Source organism: Balaenoptera ricei, chromosome 20 (assembly GCF_028023285.1).
Source record: "Balaenoptera ricei isolate mBalRic1 chromosome 20, mBalRic1.hap2, whole genome shotgun sequence".
NCBI classification, from domain to species: Eukaryota; Metazoa; Chordata; class Mammalia; order Artiodactyla; family Balaenopteridae; genus Balaenoptera; species Balaenoptera ricei.
In genome coordinates this window covers 19631650-19648785 of record NC_082658.1, presented here as the reverse complement: position 1 = coordinate 19648785, position 17136 = coordinate 19631650, and the positions used below count along the sequence as shown (strand labels likewise).

At 54.3% G+C, this 17136-nt stretch overlaps 1 protein-coding gene across 1 annotated transcript; it reads left to right on the top strand.

Moving 5' to 3' along the window:
• The first annotated feature begins 1129 nt into the window (after positions 1 to 1129).
• Positions 1130 to 16825, top strand: TNS4 (tensin 4). The gene is made up of 12 exons (XM_059907531.1): positions 1130 to 1568; positions 7166 to 7568; positions 8703 to 9124; positions 10646 to 10732; positions 11058 to 11183; positions 12279 to 12371; positions 12464 to 12541; positions 13950 to 14021; positions 14903 to 15071; positions 15881 to 15949; positions 16190 to 16216; positions 16684 to 16825. The coding sequence occupies exons 1-12, from the start codon at positions 1130 to 1132 to the stop codon at positions 16823 to 16825; spliced, it is 2127 nt and encodes a 708-aa protein (XP_059763514.1).
• Positions 16826 to 17136: the final 311 nt, after the last annotated feature.

The following is a 17136-nucleotide window of genomic DNA, read 5'->3' as shown; positions in this document are numbered from 1 at the left end:
AGGGAGTGAATATCATCTGATGATGTCACTCCTCAGATCAAAACTGTTCTGTGGCTCACCATTGCCCTCGGGGTTGAGTCAGCACTACTGAGCCCAGCCTGCAAGGCTCTGCAGGGTCTGGCCAGACTGCCTTCCCCACCCCAACTTCCCCTCCATCCACCCTAGGTTCTCTCTGTTTCCCAGATGCTCAATATCTCCCCTGTCCATCAGGCCTCTGAATACACCTGCCTCCTCACCCCTACCTGGCTCGCCCAGCCAGCTCCTGCTTTTCCTTCTTGTCTCCCTTTATGTATCCCTTCCTCCAGGAAGTCCTCCCTGACCTCCCCCACTAGTGCCTACAGAGTCCCCTCTGCCTCCCCACCTCCCCTCCTCCCCGATGGCACTGTTTATGATTGTTCACCTGCTTACCTGTCTGTTTCACCAACTGGCCCACATGGAGTAGCAGCTAAGTGCAGGGGCCCTGACATCACGCAGTCTGGGGTCCAGTCCTGCTCTGACACCTGTTGGCCTGATGACCCTTGGGCAAGTTACTTACCTCTCTGTATCTCAGTTCTCCCATTATAAAATGGAATAATAATAGCATCTACTAATAGGGTTGTTATGAGGATTTTTAAAGGTTTTATGTGTAAATACTAGGGCATAAGTGCATAGTAATTACTCAGTAAATATTAGCTAGTATGTATTTAATAAATAAGGCTGAGACATAGTAAGTAGCCAACAAACGTCTATTGAAGCTATTTTATTTAATCATCACTTGCATAATGTTTATTATGTGCTAGGCATATTCTAAACATATTACAAATATTAGCTCATTTTATAGATAAGGAAACCGAGGCACAGAGAAGTTAATTAACTTGCCCAACGTTGCACAGCTAGTAAGTGGTGGAGCCAGGATGCAAACCTGGGGCAGACTGGCTCCAGCAGCCATGCTTTTAAATGAGTGAATAAATATGCCTTTGTGTGGGGGGAAGGGAGCCCGGGGCTTCATCTACAGAATTTACTCAGTTCCCACCCTCGCCCCCACCTCCGCTTCTTTCAGGTCCCAAGAGCTCCTGATTGGCAAGTGACATCTGTGGGATGTGAGGCTGGTTGGAAGCCGGAGGTAAACTGCCAGGTCACTACCCCCACTATGTCCCAGGTGATGTCCAGCCCCCTGCTGGCAGGAGGCCCCGCAGTCGGCTTGGCTCCCTGTGAGGAACCCAGGAGGGCCCTGCACCCAGCACCCAGCCCTGGCCTGCCGCCCCAGTGTCTTTACTACACCACAGAAGGCTGGGGAGCTCAGGCCCTGATGGCCCCCATGCCCAGCAAGGAGCCCCCCAGCAGGCTCCAGCAGGCCCCACAGGCTGGAGCCAAAGCCAGCTGCCTCCCGCAGTCCCCTGGGGAGCAGGCCTCGGGAGCCCTGGAGGACCTTGACTCCTACATTGACTTCTCGCTGGAGAGCCTCAACCAGATGATTCTGGAACTGGACCCCACCTTCCAGCTGCTCCCTCCAGGGCCTGGTGGCCCCTGGGCTGAGCCCACCCAGAGCACTACCTCGAGGAGAAAGAAAGAAGAGCCTGAAGCTTTGGGTAAGGAACTGGGGCACAGTGCCAGGAGGAGGGCTTGGGGACCAGACCTCATGAGGAAGGAGTTTTCTATCAAATCAGAGGAGCAGGGGACAGTGTCCTACTGAGGAGTGCTGTGCAGCTCTAAACAAGTTACTTGATCTCCCTGTTTTCTCTGCTCTACAAAAGAGATAAATATAAGTAGCCCTCACTGTCCAATTCTACTTGGTTCTTGAGTTTGGAAAGTGATGGATACCTGTTTTATGTAATTTTTCAGAGAATTTAAATAAGCTAATATGGATAAGCATATTATACAATGCCATGCATATAAATAAGAGCTTGATAAATGTGGTGTCCCTGAATCTCACTGTTCTATGGTGTCTCTCTTAGGTCCTAACCTGGCACCCTGAAATTTTTATAGGAATAGTATTTTCACCTTACTAATAACAATAAATGTAAATAACTTCAAGTATAGATAATAGTAAATACAGTAAATAATTGGGATGTGATGAATTTTTGAGTGTTTATTACTTTTGTTTTTAATATGTTATTTCATTGTAAGTTTGTGTAGTTTAATCTTTAGTAATGGTTTAGCCATTACTAAAGATTAAACTACACAAACTTACAATGTTCATATAATTTAGCAACCAACTGGAAAAAATCTTGAAAATTTAACAATCAGCTTTCATGAGCTGGTTCAAGCCAACTCCAGGATACCACCACGTCCAAGCGTATCCAGAAATCTCTGCATCTGGCTTCAGTTTCCCAAAGAGTTTCAAGTACACTTTGAGGATGAGGGTCACGGAGCAGCAGCCCCATTAGACAGGCTGGAAGACTGAGGCCTCCAGGGGTTTAACCAGCGTGGGTTAGAGGGTGTGGTGAGGATTAGAGATGGGATCCAGGAGAATTTCTACTTATTGAGCATTTATCACTCTATCCAGGCACCGTGCTGAGCTCTTAATAATTGAATCTTTGATCTTCCCAATCCACCTCCATGAGACGAATATTTTATCCCCATTTTACAAACAAAAAGACTGAGGTTGATGGACTTGAGGAAGGAGCCAGTCTAGCCTAATCACTGGAATCAGGCAAACCTTACACAAGCTGTTTACTTCACTTCTTTGCGTCTCAGATTCTTCATCTGTAAAATAGAGATGAGTTTGCACTTCAAAGGGTGTTGCAGGGATTGAAAAAATAACATTTGATGGGTGTTTATCACAAATCCTGGGACACCGTAGGGCATGATAAATGGTGGCTGTTTGTAGTCAACATTGGGGTTGCGACTAAGACCAGCCCCAGGACAGGTTCAGGCTCTGGGGTGGAGGTCAGCCCGGCACACAGGTCCTCTGGCACCCGGGCTCCTGGTCTCCAGCCGGCCTTCTGCCCCTCCCACCAAGCACTGCCTGACAGGCCTATTAAAAGAACCACCTCCATCCCTCAAGAGTCTTCCTGCTTCTTAAGGCCAGTCGTGGGCATGTCTCTGCAGGAAAGGTGGCTTGGGACTAATTATCACTGGCCAGAGCAAGCCCAGGACTTTAACGCTCATGCCCCAGGGCAGGGCTTCCACACACTCAAGGCCAGCTGGGGCAGGACCAACCTCTGGAGGGCGTGCGCTTGTACAGGGTAAGGGTGTTGATAACAGGGCCCTTCCTCCAAGGGACCGATGGGCAGTTGTCTGCGTTCTCAGATGCCCTGGGCACAACCTGCCAACGTGAGGATGTGTCCACCAGACTCTGGGCAGCAGGGGGTGCCAGAGAGCAGCGGTGGTCAGAGGGTCCTGATGAAGCCACCTAGCTCTGCCCTCGCTCCTTCTGATGGAATTTTTAAAAATCCTCTCCTCCAACCTCTGCCTGGACACCTGTGATGCCTGGGAGCTCACTACCTCCTCGGACAACCAGCAAGTCAGCTCCCCGTTAGAAAGTTCTCTGCCATCGCTAAGAATAGCGAGATCCTGCATGTCACTGTGGTGGTTGCACCTTGCTCCCCAAACCCTCCCCTCAGACCACTGCTACTGGTGACAAAGCTCTCCCAGCCCATGGCACCGCAGTGAGTTTTCATCCAGCCAGACATATCCAGTGTGTAGAACTCCTCTGTTTGCACTCTCATCCATCCTACTTTTGGGGTGTTAAGTGGAAGACGTTCTATAATTGTGATGCTAGCAGACGTTCACTGCTTCTCTTTGTCCTAACTTGGCAAAAGCAAAAATTAAACATCAGCAATCTAGTGTCGATCCCTCCCCTAAAAATGTCCAGATAGATTTTTGTAACACGTAATTCCAGCATCTACCCTGTGAAGGAAATACTGGAAACCTCATTTACAGATGAGAAGACTGAGGCTCAAGGAGAGGAAGCGATGGCCACAGTCACACAGCTAGTGAGTGGTAGGTCAGCTCAAAGCCCGGGCCTCTGGGCTCCAAAGTCCACGTTCTTGCCTTTCTCTCTTCCTTGGAGCTAGTTTCCTGCCCTCCAGGGCTTCAGGGAGGCTCCACCGCCCTAGTGCTCCCAAACCTTCATCCAGCTCCCTGCCTCTGCCTCTTGCTTACCCTCCTTCAGATTTACCCTGGGGGGAAGGGGGAGGAGGTACCAGTCCCACAGGGAACATGGCTTCTGGAAGCAAATACCATATCCCTTCCTTTATCCTCTCCGCCACCCCTCCCCATCTTTGGAACAGGGCCCCGCATTTTATTTTCCAGAATTTCTGCCAGGCAAGGCGGTTTGCCAATCCCAAGTGAAGGGTGTTTAATAACCGTCTCTCCAACCCTCCACCCACCTGGCCTGGTGCCAGGCGCCTGCATCCACCCATCACTGCTCAGACTTGCCCCACGGGCCTGTAAACAGCCGCTGCTCCCAGGTGATAGGGTGTCAGCCCTCCACCTGCCCAGCCCCATCCACCCCGGGGGCAGCAGCGGGAGTGACTCACAGCTCTAGGATCCCCTCCCTCCCTTCCGGCCGCCTCCACTTGCCTGGCCCCCAAGCAAGGCCTTTCTTTGGTAGGTGTTTGGATGACCCTGTGAGTAGGACCCAGAGCTTTGCCAGGCCGAGAGACGCCCCCCCTCCAAAGCAGCCAGGCACCTTCTCACGGTCAAGGTCTTGGGAAAGGGTCCTGAGGAGTCCCTCCCCGTGGAAGAGCCCACCCCGCCCCCAAACAGAGCACAGGAGCAGGGCTCAGTTTCTTCAACCTTTCTGAGCCTTGATTTCTCATCTGTTACATGGAATTAAGAATGTTTCCTACTTCGATCGAGTCATGAGGTTTAAAAGAACTAACACGGGTAACGTGTCTGTAGCAGTGCTGGTGCACAGCACTCAGTAAATACCAGCCTTCATTAAAAACGGTGCAATAAATGTGAGCTCCACCGCCACATTTCTCCAAGCCTCAGTTTCCTCCTCTGTAAAAGCAATGCCTGCTGGCACTGGGCATAAAGGCTCTTGTGAGCCTTGAGAGGATTATGGGTATAAACACTATAAAATCCTATTTTAAAAAAAAACAAAAAGTTGTGCTTGCCAACCTCACAGAAGAATCCACCCCATTCCAAGACTTCTTCTCTTTCAGATCCCACAATACATTGTGCCAGATATTCTACTCTTGCCCTCAGCAGTGAGACCCCCACCTTAGCCAGAAAGTATTAGCCATCTGGCCAATACTGCCCCCCAGAAGCAGGAAGGCAGGAGATGCTCCTCGAAGCCCACCATGGACCAGGCTCCAGGCTCCAGGCTCCATTCATCAGTGTATTTCATCCTCACCGCAACCCTGGAAAGGTGGTTTTAGATCCCCATTTTACAGATGAGGAAACTGAGGCTCAGAGCAGTTAGGAGAATTACCTGATGCTTCTTGGCGGGAAAGTGGCAAAGCCAAGACTCACACCCAGGTTTGTCGACAAAGCCAGGCCTGTTCCTCTACCTGCTGGGACAGCATGCCAGCGCCCCTCATCTGATGCAATCTTCCACCCCCACCTGGCCCACGCAGGCTCAGACAGAGGCAGTAGCCATGAGCAGGGCCAGAAGGTCCTCCCCAGGAGCGGGCTGGGGCAGGCAGGGACTCCACAGTCACGCTGGGTGGGGGGATGGTGCGTGTGCCAGAGCCCAAGGGGGTGGGAGGCTGGCAGACAGGAGCTGAGGGTGCAATTTCCCACTGACTCTGCCCCAGATTCCATCCTGGGAAGCCAGAGGCAGGACTCACAGCCCTCCAGAGGGAGAAGCTGGGTAACCCCCATCTTCCACCACCTTTCCTAGAACAGCACCGAGGACAGCTCCCCTCCCCCCAAGTCAGGAGGAGAGGTGCCCATCCTCACCATGGGAGAACCACAGGGCGCCCCACTCTAGGAAGAAACAAGGTCTCAGAACAAGAGTCCTAGATGCCCCCATTGGGGAATGGAAAGAGCATCAGGGTGAGTCAGCAGCCTGGGGTGCTAAGAGGCCCACAGCTCAGTAAGGCGGCATGCCCTGCCCCCAGAGAGTTCTCGCTCTAAAGCTAACCCTAAAGCGAACTCCTCAACCTCCAAGGTGCACCCAGATCGCTAGGAATCTCGCTAAAATGCAGATTCTGATTCAGCAGGCCTGGGGTGAAGCCAGAGATTCTGCATAACTTCTCAGCTCGCAGGTGAAGTGGTGCCGCTGGGCTGGGGACCACAGCGGCGCGGCCCAGTGCACACTGGAATCAGCTGAGGAGCTAAGCCACCCTGAGGCCTGGGCCCACCCCCAGAGGTTCTGGTCTAATTGGCACCGGATGGAGCCTGGGCTTTAGGACCTTTAAAAGCTCATCGGGTGATTCTAGCATGCAACCAAAGCTTGAGAACCCCTGCCTGCATTGCAGGCGCAGACATAGAAACAGCTTTCACAGGCCTGAGTGATAGGGGCGTCCGAAGATGTGACTGGTGCAGTCATTTCAGCCTGGGGAGTGGAACCCACGCGAAGGAGAGGATCTCCCAGTTTTAAAGGACTTACTATGTGCCAGATGCAGTGCTGTGCTGCCTACATTCATCTCAGTTCATCCTTACTGTAACACTAAGAGGCTGGGTATAGCTGCCCCATTCTACAGGCGTGGAAACTGAGGCTCTAGGTGGTGAAGTCATTTGGCCAAGCTCTCTCAGAGAGTAAGTGGCAGAGCCAGATCTGAAACCCAGGTCTGTCTACCTCCAGGACCCGTGTTCATGGCACTGCCTCTCCCCACCCAAGGGAAGATGTCACAGAGAGGGTGACTTTGAAACTGGGCCCTGAAGGTGGAGCTGAATGCTGATCCTGATTCCAACAAACTTCTCTCTGGGCTTCAACTTCCTCATCTGTATAAGAAAGGGGAGGGACTTCCCTGGCAGTCCAGTAGTTAAAACTCCATGCTTCCACTACAGGGGGCACGGGTTCTACCCCTGGTCAGGGAACTAAGATCCCGCATGCCACGCAGCTTGGCCAAAAAATTTTAAAAAAAAATATATATATATATATATACACACACATACGTGTATATATATATATGTGTGTGTGTATATATATATATACATATATATATACGTGTGTATATATATGTATAAAGAAAGGGGAGACCAGATGGTCCTGAGGACCCTTCCAGCATCCTTGTTCTGCGAGTACAGTCTCCCCGGTTTCACCAATGCTCTGTTTCTCTCCCCAAAGATATAAAGTACATCGAGGTGACCTCGACCAGATCAAGGTGCCACGACGGCCCCCAGAGCTGCTCCAGCCCGTCTGTCACCCCACCCTTCGGCTCCCCTGGCCGTGGCGCCCTTCTCCTTTCCAGAGACATCCCCCGAGAGACTCGGAGCAGCAGCGAGAGCCTCATCTTCTCCGGGAGCCAGGGCAGGGGGCACCAGCGCCCCTCTCCCCCCTCGGAGGCCCCCTCCCCTCATCCCCCACCCTCTCCCAGCATCTCCATCCCTGGAATGGGAAACAAGGCCTCAGGCCGCCATGGCTTGGGCTCCCCACTGGTGGCTTCCCCAGCCTTGGAGAAGGGGCTGGGGGGCAGGGTCTCCATGCTGTCAGCCAGCCCAGCATCTGATGTCAGTTACGTGTTTGGAAGGTAGGTCACTCCCACTGCGGCTTCTGACGTTGCCTCCACAACTCACACACACACACACACACACACACACACACACACATCTTAAAATCACAGAGGGACACCCTACTCTTTCTGAGCAAAATCTGGGCACGTACCAAAAATAAAAGTGAATGTTCTTTTTTATGCCATCACAGCCATTTGGCTCTCAAGCTTTTCTCAAGCATTTAGAATATGATTCAATATACAAAAATCTTGACTTCTACCTACCTCTCGGGAAAAGAACCACTGCATTAATGAGGCTCACCTGTATCCTTTCCAGCCTTCCTACAGCCCATCTGTAGGAAGGTTTTTTTTAAAAAAAAAAAAAAAAAACCCAAACACAGGATGTAAACAGAATCAGGGGGTCTGGGATGAACCATCCAGGAAAGAAAAACCTCCTTCGTCTTTGTTCCTGGCAAAATCTAGCAGGAAGGAGACAAACCTGCCTGGGCATTATTTACAATCGCCCCAGCCCAATTCTCTGCAGGCCTCAGAGCAGAGCCACACGCATACCCATCCTGCCCAGGAAGACCAAACCCCAGGACCTCTGTCCCCCATACCAACTCCAAAGCCACTGTGCCAAGGCAGTCCCTGGCAAGGAGACTGGGATTCCACAGCCATGCCCGCTGGCACAGGCCTCTGAGCTCAGGGAGAAGCCTGGCTGGATGCAGAGCTGGCCTCCTTCTCTTCCTCCAGCTGGGGAATTCCGTCTGCATGGGCCATGGACATGGTCCAGCTCAGGTCCAGCCTGTGTGCAGGATTCTTGGGAGTGCTGGGGGGCTGGTGTGACAACTCAGTTGGACCTGCCTAGCTGGGAAGGCAGAGGGAATAGAGTCTAGCCTAAGCCCATGTGACCTGCAGGGGGCCAGCCCACTGGCTACTTTAATTGACCACAGACCCTGCAATGCAGGTACACTCCTGTATCCTTCAGCATCCCTTGGGGATCAAGTGGGCATACCCTTTGCTCAGGGCTATGGGGGGTGGGTGGAGTATGCACTACTCTGACCAAAGCCGTGGGTACCTAGATCACTAAATTCCAGAGCCTAGCTCTGGCCCCCAAGTGTCCACCCCCACCCGCTAAAACTCTGCCTGTCTGGTGCTCTCCCCATGCCACAGCCAGTCCTTCCTCTGCTCCAGCATCTCCAGCCATCAGTCATCTTCGAGATCCTTGGAAAGCCCAGCCAGCTCTTCCTCCAGCCTCCACAGCCTTGGCCCGGTGTCCTTGTATACGAGAGCCAGTGACCTCCAGGTCCCCAGCAACCCCACCCCAAGCATGGGCCAGCCCAGAGCAACCCATTCCTCACCACTGGCCAAGGAACATGCCAGCAGCTGTCCCCCATCCATCACCAACTCCATGGTGGACATACCTATCGTGCTGATCAACAGCTGCCCAGAACCAGGATCTCCCCCGTCACAGAGGACCCCAGGACACCAGGACTTTGTCTGCCCTGGGGCTACTTCTTCCAGCAACCCCTGTCCAGCCACCAGGAGCCACAGCCAGACCCTGCCAGATGCCCCTCTCACCACATCCCCAGAGGGTAAGTTGTAAACCAATCAGCACCTCACACTTTATAAGGTTTGGCTAATGGGGAATAGACAAAGCACCAATGCATTTGCTTCTGCAACAGCAGGTCAACACATTGATTAAGTATCTACTGTGTGCCTAGCATTGTGCCACATAGTAGGGACACAGTCTAGAAAGAGAGAAAAAAACCAAAGGATCACTGTAGAGTAGGATAAACACAGAGATAAAGAGATGTTCTAAGTCTTATGGGGCTACAGAGGAAGGAGTGAGACTTTTCATCTGGGAACTGAAAAGGCTGGAAAGTGGATCAGAGAAGTCCACGGCCAGAGCAGGAGAGGAAGGGCAGACCCAGCAGAAGGAACAGCCAGGCCACAGTCACGAAGGTGTGGAAGCACGTGGCGTGCTTAGGAAATGACTGGAATGTTGGGTGCGGGATGAGGTCATTGGGAGTAATTTGGGGCCAGATTGGGAAAGACCTTGAACGCCAAGCAAAAGAGTGCACTTTACCCTTTAGGCAATAGGGGACCGTCAGAGACTCTCAAACTGGAGAGCGATGGGGTCAGAGACACACGTTCAATCGATCACTCTGGCAGCTGCGTGGCAGATGGATTGCAGGGCCTGGCTTGGCAGGGAGAGCAGTTTTTCTTTGGTTCTGTTTGGGTTTTCATCACAAAGTGGTCCAGGGCAGGCCAGAGGGTGGAGGAGAGAAGACAGAGCCAGGAGACCCTCGGGATATGGAAGCAGCAGGCTCGATGACTAACCCAAGAGAGGGAGAAGGAGAGTCAGTCCTAACGCTGACATTGGTGGATGACGAACACAGCCAGGGGGTGGACAGGGTAACGGGAGACAATGCATTCCAGTTCAGACAGCTAAAAACCACAAAACAGCGAACACCCTGCTTCCCGTAGTCTGTGACTACAGGCGTCCAAAAAGAACAAAGCCAACCAAGAGCCCAAAGCAGTAAACACAGAGGCTAAGCCTCAGCACCCCCAGGGTGTTTCTCTCCCAGGAGCAGAGCCCACGGCTCCCTCGTGGCTCAGCCACGAGGCTCCCGGGGCTCTCAGTCCTCACTGGGCCACAGACATCAAGGCACTCCTGGGGGGTGTGAAATGTTCACTCTACCCCGCTGCTCGCTCCCACCCAGGAAGCCACGTCGGTGCAAGCAAGAGAAAATGAGGTGACGAGTGTGCCTTTGAAGCTGCTCTGATCTGTTCCTAGGACAAATCATTTGCAGATCTCAGTACATTTTTTATAATGAGCTACTCTCAGCTGGCCACGACACACCTTTTCAAGATGCCGAAACTGAGAACCACGGCTCTCTGCCTTAGGGACCCAGGAAAATGGGCATTTTAGCATCTCAAAGAGCACATTTACTTAGCCTAAAGGGATTTTGCCCCTTTAGGCATCTGGAGATACAATGGAGTAGGGGTAGGGGAGGGTGGGTTGAATTGGACTGCTGGGCGGAGGAGGGGGGAGGGTCTCTCAGCTCCCCTCTCTCCAGCCTACAGGGTCCCCCTCCTCTGTCTGTCTCCAGGTCCTGCCAGGGACATGCAGCCCACCATGAAGTTTGTGATGGACACATCTAAATACTGGTTTAAGCCAAGCATCACCCGAGAGCAAGGTAAAGGGAAGCCCTGTTTTAGGGAATGAGTGACCCAGGAATCAGGTCCAGGTCCTGGCACCCCACATGGGGCAGATGGGGCCCTGGGTCCATGTAGAGGAGGGAACGGCAAATGTCAGGTCCAGGGAAGGGGGGTGTCCCGTGAACCCCATGACCTGAGGAAATAATGACTGCAGCAGGAACGCTGGAGATTAGACAATAGAAAGGACTTCCTGGGAACCAAAGGTGATTCCGTACCATCTGCTCTATGAAGACCCAATGGGGCTGAGGCACAGAGGGTGTCTGGGTTCCGTGGTGACTGTCTCTGACCCAAGGATTGTTTCAGCCATCGAGCTGCTGAGGAAGGAAGAGCCGGGGGCTTTCATCGTGAGGGACAGTTCTTCATACCGAGGCTCCTTCGGTCTTGCCCTGAAGGTGCAGGAGGCCCCTGCACCTGCCCAGAACCGATCAGGTAGGCACCTGTCTCTGTCCTCACTCAAGACCTCTAGGAGGCCACAGGGTGTGGTGGGTTCCAATCCCCGCTCTGCCCCTGGCTTGTGGGGTGACCTTGGGCCAGTCCCATAATGACTCCTGGGAGGAGGGCCTACCTCAGCCCCCTCCCCACTGCCCCCCAGCGCTGAGGCTCCCCGAGTCCCCAGATTCCCTGCTCTACCTTCATGGTGGGAAGAGGAGGATGGTCCCAGCCCCCTCTCCAGGCTGCTCTCTCCTGGGTGTCCACCTCTGTCCAGACCGGATTTCTTGTGAGGGAACCTAATGTAGTAATAACATGTGTGCTAGCTTAACCCCACATACAACACTCATCGATGGGGCACCCACCCTGCCCCAGGCACTGTGCAAGGCACCGGGGAGACCTCATTGGGGAGAGAGATAGAAACACAGCATTACATTACAAGGTACCTGGGTCACAGCCCCTCAGCTAAGGCCCAGGACTGACAGTAGCTCTCACACAACAAATGGGTGAGGTAACAGACACTCCCAGAGGGAGTTAATGACCCCCCCAGAGCAAGCAAGTGATAGAGCAAGAGGATAAAAACCCCGTATCCACATTCTCTACACCACGCCTCTCTGTTTAAATAAGAAAGTGACCTCTGGGCAGCGTTAGTTATCAAGGAAGCCTTGCCAATGAGCGCAAAGAAAGCAGGAAGCTGCAGGCTGGTGAAGAGGCAGGGGGCGTGGTCCCCCTTCCAGGGCCAGCCTGGCGCCAGCAGGGACCATCTGGTGAAGAATAATAGCACCTGGGAGGGGGGGTGGGTAGGGGGAGAGGGAAACCAGGCCAAAGAGTTGTGATTTGATCTAAACAGCGCCGGCAGCCATCCCTGATGGCTGTTGAAACCAAAAGAAAGGTCTCCTGAAAAAAGAATTACTGGACACAGAAGCCTTTGAGCAAAGGTGTGGGCACCTCCTTCGTGGGAGGCCTTGAGGATAGGATTCCTACCTGCTGCCCCACCCAGAGGCAGGGGGATGGACAAGTTAACCTCTGGATGGGCCCCGAGGAGGCGGGTCAGGAAATGAGTTGCACTCCCATCCACATGCTTCCTCTGTCCAGGCGAGGATGGCAACGACCTCATCCGCCACTTCCTCATCGAGTCTTCTGCCAAAGGGGTGCATCTCAAGGGAGCCGATGAGGAGCCCCACTTCGGTGAGCCGAGCATCTCCAGCCCCCAGGCCCCTGGGGTCGGGGCGGGTGGCCTGGGGAAGGCCTCCTTATGCCGGGCTCCTGTTTCCTTGCAGGGAGCCTCTCTGCCTTCGTGTGCCAGCATTCCATCATGGCCCTGGCCCTGCCCTGCAAGTTCATCATCCCGAAGAAAGGTGGGCTGGGGCCCCAGACCTGTTTGTTCTCAGTAGAAAGGCTCCTGGTGGTCACTTCTCACCTTATTTAGGGATCATTTTAGGGTCATAGTTAAAAGTGCACACTCCGGGGGAATTCCCTGGCGGTCCAGTGGTGAGGACTCGGCGCTTTCACTGCCGAGGGCTCGGGTTCAATCCCTGGTCAGGGAACAAAGATCCTGCAAGCTGGCCCACGCGACCAAAAAAAAGAAAAAAAGAAAAAAAAGTGCACGCTCTGGAGTCGGTCCACATCACTTCCTGGCTGTGAGAATTTGAGAAGGTCAACCTCTCTGAGCCTCCATTTCCTCATCTATGAAATGAGCACGGTCTCCAGCACACCTACTTCTAGGACTGGTGTGGGGATGCACCGAGAAAGCTCAGGCAAGGCTCTTGGCACAGTGCCTGGCACAGAGTAGATTCTGAGAAAGAGTAGCTCCTTCCTCAAGAGGATGAAAGGAGCATAAATCTGCCCGTTCGGCGAGGTTTGGTTTTTACTTCCGGGTCCAGCATTTACTGGGTACCCTCTCCTTCATTCACAGCTCGCTCCAACCCTGTGAAGTAGGCATTGCCGTTATCCCCATTTCACTGCTAAGAAAAGGAAGGTTCGAATTTGAACCGAAGTCTCTCTTACTGTCTTGTTCCAAAGTGTTCAGGGAACTAACAGAGAGCAAGGACGCGGCTGTATCATGAAAATCAAGGAAGAGAATTATGAGAACAAATAAATGATCAATGGGTGAAATTTGGGAAAGAAAGAAAGAAAGAGAGAGAGAGGGAGGGAAGGAAGGAGGGAAGGAAGGAGGGAAGGAAGGAAGGAAGGAAGGGAGGGAGGGAGGGAAGGAGGGAAGGGAGGAAAGGAAGGTTCAAGGCATTAAGTAACTTGCCCAAAGGCACAGAGTCAGACCTCCAACCCAGATCAGGAAGCCCCATCCAAAGCTTATAGCCCAATGCACCCCCAGACGCACCCACACCTCAGGGTGTGCAGGAGAGCCGCTAGGGGGGTTCTGGGAGAGGAGTCAAGGCCAGGGGAGCCCCTGGTGTGGTGATGGCGAGAGCCTCCCTGCTTTCTGCAAAAATGGCCTGGGTTTCCGGTGGGGTCCCAAAGAATGAGGAGGTCAGGGGCCTCTGAGGCCAGGTCACTGCCACATTCTAGGAACTGGAGGAGGGAGAGGGGCAGGAGGGATCAAAAGGCTTGCCAGCGAGGCGTTTGGGGAGCCCGGGGTGGCTGTTTGCCTCATTACAGGAATCACACCTGGTTTCTCAGCCAAGTCACTTCCCGAAGGTGTGGGCGGAGGTGGAAGAGGTTCAAAGGGCTGAAGGAGGCCTGTTCCAGGAGGGGGGTCCACTGACTGCACCCCGCCCCCTGGGGGCCTGTTCCATTGCCTTGGCTCAGAACTGGGAGGTGGAGACGGGGCCTCAGACCCCTCTGCAGACGGCCGGGCCTCCTGCCTGAAGAAATCTGCGGGTGAGTGGTATGGGGCAGGGGGAGGCTCCGGGCGTGGCGGTGCCCACCACCCGCAGGGCACCTCCCAGCCCTGCGCACACACGCACACGCAGGTCCACACGTGTTTCCCATTGCAGCTTTGTTTCTTCATCTTTAACAAGGTGCCACATTCCTCCCCCTCCCTGTGAACCAGGAGATGAGAGGCTGCAGGCAGTGGGCCAGGAGGAAAAGGGGCAGGAGAGGAGGGGCACAGTGAGGCTTACACCCCCTCCTGCACATACGGGTTCGGGAGGGGCACACAGATGTGCTGGGGTCTCTCTGGGTCTGAAGGACCTGCCCTGGAGGTGGGATTCTCTGTGGAGTGTCAGGTCCGAGTCCTGGGGGCTTCTACAGGGGAAGGGTCGCTCCTCCTCACGTCCAAGGGCCAGGCACGGGTCAGCACTCGTCTGAGTGGCAGCTCCTACTCTGTGCCCTGAGCACGATGGCCCCCTCCCCATTCCTGTCTCCTCTTCGTTCTCTCTGCAAGGAACCAGGGCCCCAGGGGGAGGGTGGGGAGGGGTGGAGGCAGCACCAGCCGTGGGACAGAGGAAGGCTTGACTGGACGCCCCTACATACGGGGCACCATCCCCTCCCTTGCCCCCTGCTGGAAGGCCAGGGGCCAGAGCAATGCAAACAACAGACGACCCCAAAGTCCCCTGGGGTTGACCGCAAATTTCAGTGGCCCATACACTCCCTGCCCACCTGTCTGGTGGCTCAAAGAGGAGCCCTGCTAGATTTCCAAAAAAGGAAGGCACTCCTATCCCCCCTGGCTCTGGGCAGAGGGCCAACCAGGGCCTGGGTGACCTCCACCCCCCCCCCAGTGGATTCTGGCAGGGCTCCAACGCAGTATCTGCACCCCCCAGGTTGCCATGCCCTGTACCTGAGCTCCGTGAGCGTGGAGACCCTGAGCGGAGCCCTGGCTGTGCAAAAGGCCATCTCAACCACATTGGAGAGGGATGTCCTCCCCACACCCACCGTGGTCCACTTCAAAGTCACCGAGCAGGGCATCACCCTGACTGACATCCAGAGGAAGTAAGGGGCTTCCCTTGCCCTGGGGCTGAAGGGCTGGGCAGGGTAAGCTGGAGGGGTTGGCTGAGATGGCTGTGGAGCAGTAATGGAGATGGAGTTCAGGCTACTGAACCCAGCAGGGTCAGTGACGTGCTGAGTGACTCCAGGCAAGTTCCCTGCCTTCTCTGGGCCTCAGTCCAATGACCTCCTGCCAAAGTCCCGCTTCATCATGACTGATGGATTTGGAATTAACCAATAGTCATTGGGCACTGATTAAATCTGTATCCACTGATGGAACATCTCCTGTAGGCCAGACTCTGGCTGACCAATGAGATCACTCCTTCCCAGGCTCAGGGATTCAGTCTAGCAGGATCCTGGTCCTGGGCTGGAGGAATAAGAGATGACCAGATGCTGGGAGTTCCCTGGTGGTCCAGTGGTTGGGACTCCGCACTTCCACTGCCGAGGGCCCCGGTTCAATCCCCGGTGGGGGAACTAAGATCCCACAAGCCGCGTGGCACAGCCAAAAAAAAAAGAGAGAGATGACCAGATGTAATTATCTTATCCTATCTTCATTAAATGACATGATAGGCAGTGGGAGTGGAGCAGGGTGGTAGAAAACCCCAACACGTAGGACAGAAGGCAGATGCACTTCATGAAAGGAGAGAAGTGCAAACACGTGCCCCGGGCCCAGCAGTGGGAAAGGTCACGGCAGCCTGTCAGGGGTCATCAAACTGAGAGCTTCTTGGAGGACAGGGAGCTGGAGATGGTGGAGGCGGGGCAGGACACTGGGACGGGCTCTCACCAGCTCCCCTTCTCTCCCGACCTCTTCCCAGGGTGTTTTTCCGGCGCCATTACCCCTTCGCCACCCTCCGCTTCTGTGGCATGGACCCCAAGCAACGGAAGTAAGTTCAAGTCTGGGCCAAACTAAACAGACCATCCAGGTCCTAGCTGCCCACTGACTCTGGGATTCGGATCCCAGACAGAGCCTGTGAACCTCAAGGGGTCAGGAGCAACAGAAGGAGGGGAGGGGGACATGGTGGGAGTGGGGACACAACTAGCCATTATCTCCCGAAGCTCAGCCAGACTCCTGTGAAATGGAGCAAAGAATTGGTACTCAGGACTGTCATGTTCCTTTCCCACAGGTGGCAGAAATACTGCAAGCCCTCCCGGTAAGGCCTTCCTCTCCACTCAGTCGCCATGAGAGGTCTCCCTCGGGGAGGCCTGGACCCAACATGGGGAGGGAGTGCAGGAAGGAAGGAGGCCCCGCCCCGATCTTAAGAGACCATGGGTTTGATGGGAGACGGCACAGGCCCTGGCCCTCGGGGAGCCACTAGCGTGATGTCTTATGTGGGAGGCGCAGGCTTCAGTCTGTAGGGATGCCTCAGGCTGATGGTCAAGACACACCATCCCCCTCAGGAAGCTTTGACTCTGATGGGGAGCACACAGGTCGTGTCCTCAGGTGCCCCCATTCCAAAGGAGGGAAACTCAGATCTTAAACTCAGGGATCTCTCGGTCTGACAGGGGAGGCTCCCGTCATAATGAGGTGCTGGGCTGGGGAAGGGCAGGGAGGAAAGCTGCTGCCAGCCTGGTACCTCCCTGGGTCCCACCCCTCACTCAGGCTCTCCTCTCCCATCAGGATCTTTGGGTTTGTGGCCAAGAGCCAGACCGAGTCCCAGGAGAATGTGTGCCACCTCTTCGCGGAGTATGACACTGTCCAGCCAGCCTCGCAGGTCATCAGCCTAGTGGGTGCTCTGCTGCAGGACCCAGAAAGGATGTAGGGGAGGGAGCGTCCTGTGTGTCTTCCTAGGCATCCCAGTGGGCTTGCTCAGGGGATGCCCCCTCCACCCTGAGCAAGAGGCCTCTTACCACCCTGATGGACCAATCCCCTGGACTGGAGGAGAGCGGTACCAAGTTGAAACCCTTGAACTCAGTATGACCTTCAGCGGTGACCTTCATCCAGACACCCCCCCCAACCCGGGCCTCAGTTTCTTTAACCTTAAAGGAAGCCAACAGACAGGATGAGCTGTTCTTCTCAGACGTCTGTGGGCATCTTAACAAGCTCCCTGTGATCCTGAAGCACACCCACATC